Consider the following 16961-nt stretch of genomic DNA (forward strand, 5'->3'; position numbering starts at 1 on the left):
GGTCTCTGGAAGGTGGTTAGGTCATGAGGCTGGAGCCCCCACGATGAGATTTCTGTCCACCTGGCGAGGGCGCAGGAAGGAGAGAGCCGCCTGCCAGCCAGGAAGAGGGCCTTCTCCAGAACCCAACCATGCTGGCGCCTTGGTCTCGGACTTCCAAGCCTCCAGAACCATGAGGAACAAATTTCGGTTGTTTAAACCACCCCGTTTATGGGACTTTTGCGAGAGCAGCCTGAACTGACAAAGGCAACTTTATTTATAAACACGAGGCAGGTCTGCCTCCCTGGCCACAGCTCTCGGACCTCTGACTTAGAAGGTATTGGCATTAGTCTTCCTGAGACTGAAATTCATTTTTGCCCACATGCCCATAGTGAATGATTCCACAGCTCTGGACCCCCGTTTCCTCGTCTATAAAACTGAGACAACAGTACCCATCTCTTAGGCCGTGGTTGTGGGGACTGAAACATAATGTAATAATCGTCCTCAGGTACTTGACACGTGCCCACTCAGACCTCATCCCAGACTCCTTTTGGATCCTTGTAGGAGTAAAAGCCCCGGGAGGTAACCCTCTTCTCCAGCAAGAACTGGAGAACTTCTCCAACCCCCTTCTCTCAGCATTTATTGAGCACCTACTATGTGTCAGGCCCTGGACGAAGAAGTTAGTGGGCATTTCTCCCTGGTGGAAGATACAAAGGTCTGCTGAAGGAGGGTGAAGGGGGGCCAGCTATTGAGCACTGAGACCTCTTCTTCGAGGGTCCCCACCTGCCCCACCAGTTAAACAGGGCTGTGGATGGCTCCCAGAGGCTTGGTAGCCAGAGTCCTTGGAGCTCCTGAGATGAAACAAAGGACAGAATGGCAGCCCAACACACCTGCAGAAAAACCTCCCCATGGTGTTGAGCGTTTTTTTCAAACCGGAGATTGCAGAATGGCGCCATGGGCCAGGTCCAGCCTGCAGATGTGTTTTGTTTGGCCTGCTTCGCACTTCACGTTTTTAAAAACATTGTCCACATTTAAAATCAGAAGATTCGGGGCAAAACCCAGATTTCTGCTTCTAATTAAAAAGAAATCAGAAGATCGGACACACGGGACCTAAAATCCCACCTGCGGACAAGAGGCGAGAACCAAGTCAACGGGGACCCTTGAATGGAGTTGAATTTGGCTCTCTGTTCTTTCTAAAAACCCTGTCTTTGTTTAATGACACACATTTATTTTTCTCCTCTTGGGCTTTTATTTATCCCTCTTCCATCTTGTTTCTAAAATAAAGCCACGGATTCTTCTAAAGTTATACACTGACGATAACATTCTGCAGCAAGACATTTTTAACGTCTCCCTCAGCACAGATCAGAACAGATGGCGTACCCTGCTCCCGTGGGCTTGGCATGTGGGGGAGGCTACAAAGCTGCTGAGTGAATACGTGATGAATCATGTGTGTTAGTGTCTTGTGGCTGTTATATCACAGTACCATGAACTTGGTGGTTTAAGACAATGCAACTCACCTTACGTGATCTGGAGACCAGAAATCCAAAATGGGTTTCACTTGGCTAAAATCAGGTGTTGCCAGAGTTACATTCCTTTGGGAGGCTCCAGGAGAGAATCCATTTCCTTGCCTTTTCGAGCTACTAAAAGCCACCCATGTCTCTTGGGTCATGGTCCCTCTCTCCATCTTCAAACCCAGCAGGAGTAGCATCTCTCTCTCTCTGACCCTTCTGCTTCCCTCTTATAAGAACACTTATCATTACCTTGGGCCCACCAGCTGATCCAGGATAATCTTCCCATCTGAAGATTCTTAACTGCAAAGTCCCTTTGCCATATTTATAGGTTCCAGGGATTGAGACGTGGGCATCTTTGGGAGGGAAGGTATTATCCTTCCTGCCACACTATGAATTCAACATTCTTTCACTTCAACCTGGCTTTGGCCTTGGGGTTGCAGGCGATCACGAGTGATTCTGCACCCTTCCAGATATTTATTGAACAGTTGCCATGTGCCAAGACCTGTGTTAAGTATGAGACATACCGCGGTGAACAAAGCAGACTAATACCAGGGCGCTCCCTTGGAGTGAGACACGGGTCCTCAGATTTGCCCCCTCAAGCCCATGCCATTAACCCTACTTTAGCATCCCAGTTTGAAAGACCCCCGTGCACCTGTCCCCACTTCCTGCCCTGTGTATGGATAGCATGGACAGCTTTAACCCATCCATCTTGGGGCCATTTTCTTCTACCTGGTGGATTCTAAGGCTGGCTTCTGCAGGTACTTGGAGATGGGAAGTCCTCTCTCTCAGTGCCACTGGTTCTTGCTTGCCCAGGCTCAGAACAGGGAGGTTGAGGCCACTTTGAAAGTCAACCAGAAAGTCATGCTGCACCTAAAGGGTCTGCACCGTGACCAATCTCAGCATGGGGACATCTGGCACAGCCTGGCCCTGGACGCTGCTCACGCCTCCCAGGTACCTGTCCCCGGGTTGGGCGAACACCGGTCTGCAGCCTCCGAGCGGACCTCAGCTGTTGGAGGGAGTAAATGGTACTGTTTCTTTCCAGCTGAGGCTCCCCCAGGCCCTGCGTTTGGATGGGGATGTCATCTTCAGATGGGGTCCCCGGGGAGCATTTGACTGCAGCCTGGACGCAAGGGCCACCATCAACCACAACATCACATCCCAGGTCAGATGGCTCAGCTCCGCCTCCTCGCTGAGGGAGGAGAGGTGTTTGGGTCAGAGGGCAGGTGTCCCTGGGCGGTGGCTGAAGAGGGGTCGGGGTGGCCATGGCAGTGAGCGTGGGAGGACTCAGGATGCATTGGCTGTTGTAATAAAAGCCTGCTTTCCTGTGAAGGTTTACTGCCCAGTCCTGTCACAGTGCAGTGCGGCTCTGTGGCTTTGCTGCCGCATGTACAGGGGGACGGGGACAGTGGGACTCATGCAGGAGGTTTTCTTGGGCCAGCCCCTTAAGGGGGGGCAGGCCACTCCTGCTCACCTTCCACTGGCCAGAACTCATGACATGGCCCTACCCAGCTGCAAGGGAGGCTGGGAAATGTAGTTTTAGCTGTGTGTCCGGGAGGGAAAGAAAATGCAGCTTGGTGACCATGTATAGCAGCTGCTGTAGGTATATATTTGCTCATTCCATACACGGATTGTGTCTCTGCCACATGCCGGGCTGTGCACTATGTACTGGGGATGCCCGAGCGACGGTTTCTGTCTCTGTCTCCATCTCCAGGGAGCTTTCAAGTCCAAATCTTAGCTCCACTGCTGATTGACTGTGTGACCTTGGGTAAATTATTCAACCCCACTGAATATCGGTTTTCTTGCTGTGAAATAGGGATAGTGATACCAGCCTGTGAGAGCAGGAGTGGGGGTTAAATGAGGTGACAGTTTTAAAGCTAGTAGACCAGTGTCCATTTCATGGTCAGGGTCAAATAGAATGCAGCCATGAACACGGGAGGCATGAGCAGGCTCCGTGGCAGGGGACATAGGGGGGGCCAAGGTCCCAGAGTTATCTTCCCAGATCCATGTCTGGGGCCTCACTTCTCAGGCTTCCAAGTAATGCAGCCTGGGTAAGATTGGGGCTAAGAAGCATCACAGAAGGTGGTTTCGGCCTGTGCTCTTGGCTTGGGCTGTGGGCAAACTCTGGGATGACCTGTTCCTCTTCGAGTGCCCAGCCAGCTACCTTCTGGAGTTCTGCATCTCCCTTCTCTGCTCCCCCTGACCCTATCAACAGGTCTCAGTCCAGCTGAACAGATCTGACTCCCACTTGGCGTTCCTCCTCCAGCTCAGACATCCCCACAGACCAAGATTTCCTCCAGACTTACAGGTACAGACGTGGTCCCTCTGGGATGACCTCGAATTGCCTGCCAAGTGCTGTCTCCGAGCGGAGCAGACAGCTTGCTGGGAGATGGGGCGGAAGGAAGGGAGGATGGAGGCCCGGGCGTGGGGCGGGGGAGGCCACACCAGGATGTTGAGCTTAGCCACACAGCCAGCCCAAGAATCAAGAACAGATGGCAGGGAGGTTTCCAAATCCATCATTTGGAAGTGATTGTCCAGGCCAGAAGGAGTTTGAACTCCCTGGAGGTGGGGGGAACGGATAGAAGGATCACAGTTCACCCTGGAAAATGGAGAGAGGCAGAATTGTCCTCTCAACCCTGTTCTGTATTTGGGAGAAGCCGTCTGATCCTTTTTTGACCTCGGAGTGTTTTGCCCGGCGTGGGGTGGAAACACTGAAGGGTTTAACTCTACAAGGAAATAAAGGACAGGAAGGGGGGCCAGGCAGGAGGGCTGTGCTCTGCTGCCCCAGTGCTGGATGCTTAGAAAACCCCACGTGTTAGCTGCTTCACCGAGCAAGCCTCGTGTGCTGTGTACACAGGAATCAGCGGACTGGGGAGATGGAGGTATAGATGGGTAGTCCCACCTGTGATGAGGCTCAGAACTTGACAGCAATTTTTAAATGCTTGCCATGTGCTCAGCCCTTGCTGGTGGCTTCAGGAACTTTAAAGGAGCCTGAGAAGAGCTTTCGATTTTGGAAACTGGTCCTCCTCAGAGGCACCAGCTCTGAAATCAGGATGTGTCTTCAAATTCCCACCGGTTCGTTGTTTTGTTACCAGCTTTTTCGCTCTCATGGCGGTGGGGGGGAGGTCCATAAAATCACGGTGCATCTCAAGGCCCCTGGCATCCCAGATCTGAGGGTGTGCTATCACTCTAATCGATGGTGTTAGGAGTGTTGACCACGTGCCAGGCTCTGTTCGCAACACTTTACGTGGCTCATCTCGTGGATGCCCCATGACACTGCTATGGTAGCCTTCTGCAGATAAGAATCTGACACAGAGAGAGATGACATGACTTGTACATAGTCAGTGAGTGTGTAGGTGGAAGATCCCAGATGGGAGCCTGATGCCCCTGACTGTGCTCATCATGGGGCAGATGTACTGAAAACCTGGATGCTGGGTCATCTCAAGGGCTCAGACTTTATCATCACTTTTTTAAAAAAAGATTGTATTTATATATTTATTTTAGAGAGAGCGAGCGCACAAGCCGAGGGGGTGCGGGGAGAGGCAGAGGGAGAAGCAGGCTTCCCACGGAGCAGGGAGCCCCAAGCGGGGCTTGATCCCAGGACCCCGGGATCATGACTTGAGCCGAAGGCAGACGCTTCACGGACTGAGCCACCCAGACACCCTTATCCTTACTTTTTAAAACAGCAGGACCCTTTGTTCACCTTAGCTCTGTGGGTGAAGTGGGGCTGGGGAGCTCAGCCTTGTCAGCCTCTGCCCCCCTCTTGAAGCTCCCCACAGAGCATCCACTGCAGCAAGTTTTGATACTGTAGCAACTCGCCTGGCAACTATGTATAGTCCTTCCCCTCCTCGCTTGGCCAGCCCAGCCCTCCAAGGAGATCAAGGCCTGTTATCCGGGCATTCTTTGTTATCAAGGAGGTGCACCTGGTTGGCCGCCCCTAGAGCCCCTGACCTTGAACGCCAAACATGTTTTTTTTACATATCCTGCCTGATGGGAATATAGAGGGAGCACAGCATTTGTACATTCCCAGGGAGGGGGAAAGCACCTGTGGGAACGGATGCGTGTTGTCTCCCTAGCCAGATATCAGTGGTCATGAGTACAGTGTGATCACTTCGTTGTGTGGGTATCTACCTGACATCATGACCTATAGCATTTGTGGTCCCATTGTACCTCTCTGTGCACAATGGGGCCACTTGCATAATTTGTACCTGGGACCGTACCAGGCCATCCCAAATAGCATATCCTATTGGCAGAGTCTTATTTATCTGCTCCTGTATCAGTTGGAAAACTTTCTTCTTTGTGTCTTCCCGGGAGGGGGAGCCCATATACCCTGGGAACATGTGTCAGTCCGGAGATGGGCAAAGAGGGGTTTTCCTAAGCGTAGAAGCGTTTCCAAGGGCTGAGATCGGCAGTTTGGATTCGCCAGGCAAGGCCTGCAGTTGTGATTGCGGGGGGTCACGACACACCCAGCAGGCGGTCTTATTCTGTATAGGAGCCAAGGTTAGCCCAATCAGTGAACAGGTTCCCCTGCACAATCTAAGGGGGAGAAGTACGGCTGTTGAGTAGGCACCAGTAAAGGCAAGTCATGATTGTCTAACTGAACGTGTGAGATAACACCACCCCTGGCTGAGGTTATGTTTGCCAACACCAAAGCGTCCCCGCTCTGTTACGCAGTAACAGAGCCCATATAGGATGCAGAGTGGGAATGCTCCCGCCTGCTGTTCCCTTCAGTAATTATATCTCCCCCTGGAGGTAGATCTTGTGTCGGGGGCATTAAAGGTAACCTTGTGTCCCCACCTGCAGCAGAGAACATCCTTCCTGCATGCTGTGTTTGCTCGGATTCTAAGTCAGGTCCGTGAGTGAGGAGGGTATAGTCCTGGGACGGTTGAGACGTACATGGTCATTCAATGTCCGTAGAGCTGTTGACCGGTGGCGTAGATGGGTTTGTCATCACATCTGTTGCCACAGTGGATGCGTGCGCTGCATCAGTCCAGCTGCAGCGGGAGGGGATGGTACAGGAAAATGCCAGTGGGTGTCTTGAGCTTTGGCTCCCTCCTGCACTTCACGTCCTGCAAAGTGGTGGCCTTAGTGGCTGTCAGTGTCAGTGGGCACCCCGCGAGCTGTGCACAGCTGTTCTAGGCCACCGATGGTGGCCTCACTGGGTAGCACGCTTACTGGGGCAAGCTTGCAGGGGTCCTGCATCAGCGTCCACACGCATCCGAGCAGAACGGCAGCCGCCAGAGAGAGGCAAGGGACCCGTGCAGTCGACCTGCCCCTTTGCTACCTGTCCAGTGTCTCTTGGCAAAGGTCACGGTCATTCCCAGCACAGGTTGGGCGTTGTTGGCAGGTGGTTGCGATGTCTTTGTAACACAGTGGTAGACCCCGGTTCTTAGCAGTGGCCCACCAGGACCGTTGTTCTGGATGTCTCATCTTCTCGGCGAGCCAGGTGGCAATGTCTTCTGTTGGCACATCTTCCAGGAGGTGGACGCAGGCCAACTCATTAGCCTGTTGATTTCCGGCTGGGGTGTGTGCCGTGTGTGCATCTACGTGGTAAACGGTGATGTTCGTACCTCTTAGGCATCGGAGTATGTCCTTCCGTATGTCGTTGCCTTAGAGTGCGTGCCCCGTCGCCATGCCATCCTGTGCCTCCTGCTGGAGCCGCCACAGGGTCAGTCCTCCGTCACCTGTCTGTGCACAGAACAGTGGGATCAGGGGGCACCTGGCTGGCCCAGTCAGTAGAGCACATGACTCTTGATCTCTCGGGGTTGTAAGTTCGAGCCCCACGTTGGGTGTAGAGATTACTTAAAAATCGTTAAAGGGGATCCTGGGTGGCTCAGGTTAAGCGTCTGCCTTCGACTCAAGTCACGATCCCAGGGTCATGGGATCAAGTCCCATTTTGGGCTCAGTGGGGAGTCTGCTTCTCCCTCTGCCCCTCCCCCCACCCATGTTCTCTCTCACTCTGTCGCTCTCTTGCAAATTAATACATAAATAAAACCTTTAAAAAATAAAATCATTAAAAAAAAAAAGGCAGCAGGAACAGGCTCACAGAGCCGTATCATCCATGCTGCTCGAGGCTCGGCCCATTGACTACTGTGTCCCCTGCTGGAGCCTCTCCAGAGACTTTCTGTGGAGGGTTGGACCCATCAGGGTACCGCACATGCTCAGGGATTGGTCCGTCTCCTTCCGGCACAGAGGACGGCACCGGCTGGGGCTCCGCTGCCTCTGTTAATGGCTGTCCTTCGGGATGACCTAAGTCCCTGGGCACCGAGTGGAGCGTTCTTCTGCACTAGGGGCTGTTTGTCAAGGTACCGCATTGTTGCAAGTAGGCATGGTCTGGGCACTGTCTGACTCGGGCTTTTGGAGTGTGTCCCTTAGCCCATATAGGATGCAGAGTGGGAATGGTCCCTGGGATCCGCTTAGCCGTGTCTTCTCCTGCTGTAAGGCATGCTATTCTAAAAGGCTGCATTGCATCCGAGCTCCTTTCCATAACCACGACCAGAAACCTGGTGGCACTCACCGGTGCCATTGCTGTTGCCACAAGCCCCATCCAAACCCTGCTCGGCATATCGAACTTGCATGGCTGTCCTTGTCCCAGAACACCCAAGGCTCCATCCAAGTCATTGCAAATGACAAGATTTCATTCTTTTTGATGCGTGAGTCATATTCCATTGTGTATACCTACCACATCTTTTTTTAAAAATTTTTTTAATCAAAACATCGCCTGCAGAAACTGAAGAAAAAAGAGGGGGGGAGGTTTTTAAAATACAGACTGCTGGAAATAATAAGGAAAGCCACACTCTGTCTATAGGATAGGGAGGAGATGCCTAAGAAAGGTTTCAGAATGAGAATACATTTTGGTTAAGGGAAAAGAAAATAATTTTTTCCTGAAATGAGACTGGTTGTTTAGAGAGAGGGAAGCTTAGGACAAAATCTAAATGAAAAAAGAAAGTTGTAGAAGGTTCCAGAAGGAGAATCTTCGGGAAAGAATTTTATGTGTGGTCAGGACTAAGATTGAAGGAGTAAGTTTGAAAAGTATACCGGTATAAGATTAGAATTTGATCTGTCCCTCTGTTAAATTTTTTATTGTTGTGTTAATCACTATACATTACATCATTAGTTTTTAATATAGCGTTCCATGGTTCATTGTTTGTGCATAACACCCAGTGCTCCATGCAGAACGTGCCCTCTTTAATACCCATCACCAGGCTAACCCATCCCCCCACGCCCCTCCCCTCTAGAACCCTCGGTTTGTTTTTCAGAGTCCATTGTCTCTCATGGTTCGTCTCCCCCTCCGATTCCCCCTCCATTCTTCCCCTACCACATCTTCTTTATCCATTCATCAGTTGATGGACATTTGGGCTCTTTCCATAATTTGGCTGTTGTAGATAATGCTGTTATAAACATCGGGGTGCATGTGTCTCTTCGAATTAGTATTTTTTTAAAGATTTATTTATTTATTTGCAAGAGAGAGCATGAGCACAAGCAGCGGGAGCAGCCGGCAGAGGGAGAAGTGGACTCCCCACTGAGCAAGGAGCTCGATGCGGGGCTCAATCCCAGGACCCTGGGATCATGATCTGAGCCAAAGGCAGACGCTTGACCAACTGAGCCACTCAGGCATCCCCAAATTAGTATTTTTGTATCATTTGGGTAAATACCTAGTGGTCAAGTGCCTGGATCTTAATCAGTGGCATCCTGCGCCCTCCTAGCTTTGCGAAACGGGGCATTGAGGTCTCTAACTTACTATCATGCTCTCGTTTCCCTTCCCTGCACAGCATGCACTTTCTCCAACAAGTGCATTAGACTTGCTGGTATTTTCAGGGCGTCCCGTACTCATGCAGTGGTCCACAAGCATCTGACCTATGGGCCACTCCACCCCACACAGAGGTCCCTGGCCAAGTTGGCATTTCCCCCACAGATTTCCCTTTTCCTCTTTCCCTTTTCCAACACCTCTGCACTCAGAGGGTTTTCTCCAGCTTCCTGGCTAGCTCACCAGTTATGCAGCTGATCCCTGGCTGACTCTAAGCCAAGGGTGGGTGATGGCCCAGGGAGACCGAAGAAATGACCTGGAGACAGCAATCAAAACAGAGGTTTCTTGGGGGAACTTACAGGGAGGCCAGGAGCAGCAGACTGGAGAAAACATCCGTTGCTGGGATCTACATGCAGCAAATTTTATAGTGCAGCAACTAGCCCAGGAAATATTCATAGCCTCTCCCTCCTTGCATGACCAGTGCTCCAAGGAGATTAAGACGTGCCATGTGGACGTTCTTTGTTACAAAGGAGATGCTCGAGGTTGGCCACCGCCAGAGCCCATGACCTTGGATGTGGAACATGTTTTTTCTACATATCCTGCTTGATGGGAATATAGAGGGAGCACAGCATCCGTACATTCTCAAGACAGTGATTAACAGGGTCATTCAGGGTGTGCTTGCACAAACCAGCCAGTCAGCACATACCATACACCCCCTCTATGAAATCTTGATTCCGTAGACATCCTGTATTTGTGTGCTGTATGCACATCTGTGATTTGCACACAAGAAGTTTTATTTTTTTTTAATACACCCCCAACAAACCAGGTTTTGCATTTGGGGGCGATATTACCCGTGTGGAGAATGCATGGTCTTTGGGCGTCCTCAGGACCACAGAGGCCAGTCGGAGGAAAACACGGGTGTATCCTAAAAGTTCTCAGCCCAAGCCACATTGGAATCACTTATGGAGGTTTTAGAACATACCTGGACCCTAGCCTGGAGAGGCTGAATTGATTGGTCAGGGGGTCCCAGGCATACTTTAAAAAAATTAATAAACTTAGTATTTCAGAGCAGTTTCAGGTTTCCAGAAAAGTTGCAGAGAAAGTATGGAGAGTTCCCATGTAATGCCCCCACCCCCCGACCCACACTGTGTTCCCTTTTACGAACATCTTACATTAGTGTAGTAGATTCCAACGGGCGAGCTGATATTAATATATTATTATTAACCAAAGTCCATAGTTTACATCCAGGTTCACTCTTGGGGGTGTATAGTTCTGTGGGTTTTGCCAAACGCAGAATATCATATACCCGTATTTACTGTATCACAGAGAAGAGTTTCACTGCCCTAAAAATCCCCCATGTTCCACCTACGGATCCCTTCTACCCTTAACCCCTGGCTACCACTGAACCACTATGTAGCCTTTTCAGGCTGGCTGCTTTCACTTAGTAAGATGCATTTAAGGATTTTTCAAGTCTTTTTTGTGGCTTAAGAACTCATTTCTTTTTATCACTAAATAATGTTCCCTTGTGTGGATGGACCAGTTTATCACCTCCTCTTTGGAGGGATCAGGCGTGCTTTTAAAAGTTTCCCACTTCAATGTACATCCTAGGGCTGGAGCAACTTCTGCCCTATAGATGGGGAAACTGAGGCTCAGATGAGGAAAGGGGCTTCCGGTTCTGCAAAGTTGGTGGAGGAGCAGGCCTCCCTGCTCCACCCCCACCCCTGGGGGCCTGACCAAGCCTGACCCCCAGGATGGCTCCTCCTTGTGCACCGGACACCTTCCCCTTTGAGCCCCAGAGCTTCTGGGGGTCTTCTGGGCCCCAGGGGGGCACTCTTGGGGGCATCCTTTTCTGTAACCGAGTGGCCCAGGGGTCTTCTGCTCCCGCCTGCTGTTCCCTTCAGGCACAAGCATGAGTTTTAGAGCCCATGCAGGCCCATATTAAATATGTGACTCTCTTTGGGCCTCAGTCTCCCAATCTGTAAGATGGAAATTCCCATTTCACACATGCTGGGAAGGACAAGGTAAGACTCTGTCCCTGGGCCAGGAGCCGGGGTCAGGGAAGGCAGTCCCCCACCGTTCCCTCTGCCATCTCTCTTCCTGTGTGCTTGCTGTCTGTGGGGCTTGGTGGTTCTCAAAGCTGGAGAGGCTCTGGAAGGCTTCCTGGAGGAAGGGCCCTCCCACGTAGCTGGTTCCCACAGACCTTTCCAGTCCTCCCTCCACTTCTAAGCCCTCTCCTGCCTCCCCTCAGGTGCAGGTGGCTGCCCAACGATACAAAGACAGCCTCAGCGGCTCCCTGTCTGTGCACACGTCCAACCGGGAGCTGGTTCTGCTGGAGGCTGACACCAGCCAGGACACCCAGAGACGCAGCCGGGGCTGGGACATGAGCGTCCTCCTCCACCAGGCAGTCCTCAGCGCCCCCCAGGCCATTCAGCTGCAGCTGTCCAGCAAGGTGGCCCCAACCAGGTGAGGGCCCCCAAGGGCTGTGCGAGGCAGGGGAAGGGCCTCCAAGGGCAGAGGGCTCGTGTCTTGGGAGATGGGAAATCTTCGTTCAGAGAGGTGCCCTCCTCCATGACTCGGGGACTGGGTCTAAATCACCCCACCTTCGGCCGTTCTTGATTTTAGGCCATTGAGGGAAAGGAAGAAGGAGGCATTCAGTTTTCCCCATCATTCTTTTTTCTTTTCTTTCTTAGTAATGCCTGCATTCATTGTGGATGACTTGAAAGATGACAATAAAGTATAAAGCGTAAAACAAGAGTCTCTAGAGATAGTCATGGGGAGAAAGTTGGTACAGTCTTTTGCCTCGGGCTATATCTTCACATGGAGGTTTATCCACTACGATATGGCCATCAGGGTCCTGGGCCATGGAGCCAGCTGCCCGGGTTCAAACCCCAGCTCAGCCTCTGGGACTTTGGGTCAGCCGCTGTGACTTCCTGTGCCTGAGTCTCTCCCCCTGCTTCTTGGGGTTGTCCTCGGGTTAATGGAGTGGCACACGTGCATGGCCCACCAGGGCCTGGCCAGCAAGGATGTTCACTGCCTAGCTGCCATTGTCACTGGCCCTTGGAGTATGACTCATTCTGGCACAGGTCGGATCTCCCTTGGATGTTAGTGCCCTGTTTCCCGCAGAGCCCCAGCACTGGCAGCTTTTGTGAATTTGAGGAGACCCAAGGCTCTGGGTGTGGTTCTAGATAACCCCGTCCCCAGAATTACCACCTAGAGCTGTCCATCCACGGAGTCATCCATCTGTCTGAATGTCCAGCATTGTCTCCAGTCTTTCAAGGGTTTGAGGCAGATTATAAAAACCTATATTATTCTAGGTCAGGAATTGACAACCTTTCAGGCAACGGGCCAGTTGATAAGTATTTTTGGATCTATGGGCCATACGGTCTCAGTGGCAATGACTCTGCTGTTGTAGCCCAGAGACACCTTAGATGACATGCACATGGATGGGCGTGGCTGTCTCAATAAAACTTTATTTACAAAACAGGTAGTGGGCTGATTTTGGCCTACGGATGCCAAGTTTTGTTCTAGATTTTTCAAAACACATGAGGAAATGAGCGTAAAGGGAAAAGAAAAATGGGGAAAAGAGGAAGGTGCTCAAAGTGGCTTTAGGAAACAAAATGCATGTCATGAGGTCACGAGGTCCCGTACATTTTTTAGAGCTCAGCTTAAAATTTGGCTCTGAGCCTCCTAGTAGTCAATGAAAAAAGAGAAACCGACCAGTGGCGTTTTCAAAGGCCATGGGGAAACACACTCACACCTGTGTGAGTATGCACGAAAGAAGGCATGGCTGATCTTGTTTCTGGTGTTGATCCTCAAGGGAAGTGTCTCCCATGGTGCCCTATGAAGAACATCTGGGTGGATTATAGGGACCATGTCCCCTTCCCCAATTCTCCAGGAAGTTTAATACCAGCCTTGTTGAAGCTCTTTATTTTCTCATTGCTCATCATCATATGATGCATTGATAAGTTATCAGCAATATCCACTCAGTATCAGTGGTTCTATTTTATCCCCCACTTTACAGAAGAAGAAACTAGGGCTCAGAGAGCTTACATCCTTGTCCATGGCCACAGTTAGTGAGTAGCAGCACTGGGGTTCAAACCCAGGTTTGGCTGACCCCAAAGCCCATGATCTTAATCCCTATTACACTGCATCCCCATGGGCTGAGAGCCAGTAAAGCAGTCCTATGATGGGTCTGGACAGTGGGGTTCAGGGACCCACCTCCTGTCTGCGGGGATAAGTTTGTACCTTATCCCCATCACGTTCCTTCCTAGGGTTTGGCTGTTTTATAAGGTGCTGGTGGACCAGAACACAGCACAGCTTCTCCTCAAGGCTTCCATGGAGAAGAGGGGAGGCCAGGTCTTGACCCTGCAGAGCCAAGTCCAGCACACGGTGGCTTGTTGGACAGCTCTGCCCCGCCTCCTGACCCTCAAGGGCATGCTGAAGCAGAAGGAGATGCTCAAAGAGGGTGAGCCTGGGGAACACCACAGGGCAGGGGCAGTGGGGGTCCTGGGCAAGCATTTTCCGTGGAACCGCAGAGTAGATTAAATCCTGCATGTTTTCAAGTCCACTGATAGTTTGTTTCAGTATGTCACACATTCATGATACCTCTTTGTCAGAAACAAATACCCGTTCTGACAGAGTGAATCTTCTAACAAAATACCAAACCAGCTTCCTTATGCAGGACTTGTCAGAGCCCTTAATGTACTAATGGATATTGGAAAAACCCAGGAGGAAGAGTTAGGGGCAGTGTTTCCCAAGCATATTTTTTCTAATACTTTTAATTCTGACATAATTTCAGACTTACAGAAAAGTGGCAAGAATTTTACAAAGAATCCCATAGGCCCAGCCCCATCAATTACTGACATTTTACCACATTGTTTATCATTCTTCTTCCTTATCTCTTTCTCTCTCTATACACATATATGTGTGTATGTACTATTTTTTAAAATAATTTTTTATTGTTATGTTAATCACCATACATTACATCATTAGTTTTTGATGTAGTGTTCCATGATTCATTGTTTGTGCATAACACCCAGTGCTCCACGCAGAACGTGCCCTCTTTAATACCCATCACCAGGCTAACCCATCCCCCCAGCCCCCTCCCCTCTAGAACCCTCAGTTTGTTTTTCAGAGTCCATCGTCTCTCATGGTTCTTCTCCCCCTCCGACGTACTCCCCTTCATTCTTCCCCTCCTGCTATCTTCTTTTTTTTCTCTTAACATATATTGCATTATTTGTTTCAGAGGTACAAATCCGTGATTCATCAGTCTTGTACAATTCACAGCGCTCACCATAGCACATACCCTCCCCAATGTCTATCACCCAGCCACCCAATCCCTCCCACCCCCAACCACTCCAGCAACCCTCAGTTTGTTTCCTGAGATTAAGAATTCCTCATATCAGTGAGGTCATATGATACATGTCTTTCTCTGATTGACTTATTTCACTCAGCATAACACCCTCCAGTTCCATCCACGTCTTTGCGAATGGCAAGATCTCATTCCTTTTGATGGCTGCATAATATTCCATTGTGTATATATACCACCTCCTCTTTATCCATTCATCTGTCGATGGACATCTTGGCTCTTTCCACAGTTTGGCTATTGTGGACATTGCTGCTATAAACATTGGGGTGCACGTACCCCTTCGGATACCTACATTTGTATCTTTGGGGTAAATACCCAGTAGTGCAATTGCTGGATCGTGTGGTAGCTCTATTTTCAACTGTTTGACGAACCTCCATACTGTTTTCCAGAGTGGTTGCACCAGCTTGCATTCCCACCAACAGTGTAGGAGGGTTCCCCTTTCTCCGCATCCCCGCCAACATCTGTCGTTTCCTGACTTGTTAATTTTAGCCATTCTGACGGGTGTGAGGTGGTATCTCATTGAGGTTTTGATTTGGATTTCCCTGATGCCGAGCGATGTTGAGCACTTTTTCATGTGTCTGTTGGCCATTTGGATGTCTTCTTTGGAAAAATGTCTGTTCATGTCTTCTGCCCATTTCTTGATTGGATTATTTGTTCTTTGAGTGTTGAGTTTGATAAGTTCTTTATAGATTTTGGATACTAGCCCTTTATCTGATATGTCATTTGCAAATATTTTCTCCCATTCTGTCGGTTGTCTTTTGGTTTTGTGGACTGTTTCTTTTGCTGTGCAAAAGCTTTTTATCTTGATGAAATCCCAATAGTTCATTTTTGCCCTGGCTTCCCTTGCCTTTGGTGATGTTTCTAGGAAGACGTTGCTGCGGCTGAGGTCGAAGAGGTTGCTGCCTGTGTTCTCCTTTAGGATGTTGATAGACTCCTGTCTCACGTTTAGGTCTTACAACCATTTGGAACCTATTTTTGTGTGTGGTGTAAGGAAATGGTCCAGTTTCATTCTTCTGCATGTGGCTGTCCAATTTTCCCAACACCATTTGTTGAAGAGACTGTCTTTTTGCCATTGGACATTCTTTCCTGCTTTGTCAAAGATGAGTTGACCATAGAGTTGAGGGTCCATTTCTGGGCTCTCGATTCTGTTCCATTGATCTATGTGTCTGTTTTTGTGCCAGTACCATACTGTCTTGATGATGACAGCTTTGTAATAGAGCTAGAAGTCCAGAATTGTGATGCCGCCAGCTTTGCTTTTCTTTTTCAGTATTCCTCTGGCTATTCGAGGTCTCTTCTGGTTCCATACAAATTTTAGGATTATTTGTTCCTCTCTCTAGTTGTCTCTTTCCAATTTCTTTGATTCCAGCTCTTATCTCTGTTATTTCCTTTCTTACCCTTAATTTGGATTTACTCTAGTTTATTAAGGTGGACCTTCAAGCCGTTGATTTTTAGACCTTTTCTCTCTCTTAATATAAGCATATAAAACTGTATATTTGCCTCTCAGTGTTCTGTGAACTGCTTCCCACAAATTTTGATGTCATGTTATTTCCATTTATTTTGAAATATTTTTGGATTTCTCTTGTGATTTCTTCTTTGACCCATGGGTTATTTAGGAGTATATTGCTTAATTTCCAAATATTTGAAAATTTCCTAGATAGCTTCTTGATATTTATTTTCATTGTGGTCAGAAGGTCAGTCTTTTAAAATTTGTTGTGACTTGTTTTACAAGCCAGTATATAGTCTATCTGTGAACATACCTTATGCACTGAAAAAGAATTTGTGTTCTGCTGTTGTTGGGTGTAATGTTCTATAAAGGTCGGTTAGGTCAAGTGTTTGGTTGTGCTGTCCTGATATATATCCTTAGTGATTTTCTTTTTGTCTTGTAATTGTAGTAGTTAATGAGAGAGGGGTATTAACCTCTCCACCTGTGATTGTGGATGTCTCTATTTCTTCCTTTTATTCTGTCCATTTTTGCTTCATGTATGTTGACAAGCTGGTATTAGGTATATGAGCATTTATGATTTTTACACTTTCTTGATGAATCAACCCATTTATTGTGAAATGTGCTGTGTCTTATATGACTCTTTGGAGTCTGTTTTGTCTGATATTAATGTAGCTGCTCTTGCTTTTTTTAAGATTTTATTTATTTGACAGAGAGAGACACAGTGAGAGAGGGAACACAAGCAGGGGGAGTGGGAGAGGGAGAAGCAGCCTTCCCGCTGAGCAAGGAGCCCGATGCGGGGCTCAGTCCCAGGACCCTGGGACCACGACCTGAGCCAAAGGCAGACGCTTAACGACTGAGCCATCCAGGCGCCCCTGCTCTTGCTTTTTTATTGGCATTTACACTGTGTGTATTTTGCCA

The 16961-nt window shown here is 49.2% G+C and overlaps 1 protein-coding gene across 1 annotated transcript in view; it reads left to right on the forward strand.

Moving 5' to 3' along the window:
* LOC112811463 (uncharacterized) overlaps nt 1-16961 on the forward strand; it is a 142873-nt gene that overhangs the window by 63400 nt on the left and 62512 nt on the right. Inside the window, exons 34-38 of the mRNA XM_073900261.1 lie at nt 2301-2438; nt 2530-2649; nt 3700-3792; nt 11480-11694; nt 13503-13696. Coding sequence (XP_073756362.1) covers nt 2301-2438; nt 2530-2649; nt 3700-3792; nt 11480-11694; nt 13503-13696 — 760 coding nt within the window. The remainder of the gene's footprint in view (nt 1-2300; nt 2439-2529; nt 2650-3699; nt 3793-11479; nt 11695-13502; nt 13697-16961) is intronic.

Source organism: Callorhinus ursinus, unplaced genomic scaffold, assembly GCF_003265705.2.
Source record: "Callorhinus ursinus isolate GAN/ISIS: 27379988/994484 unplaced genomic scaffold, GSC_fseal_2.0 scaffold13, whole genome shotgun sequence".
NCBI classification, from domain to species: Eukaryota; Metazoa; Chordata; class Mammalia; order Carnivora; family Otariidae; genus Callorhinus; species Callorhinus ursinus.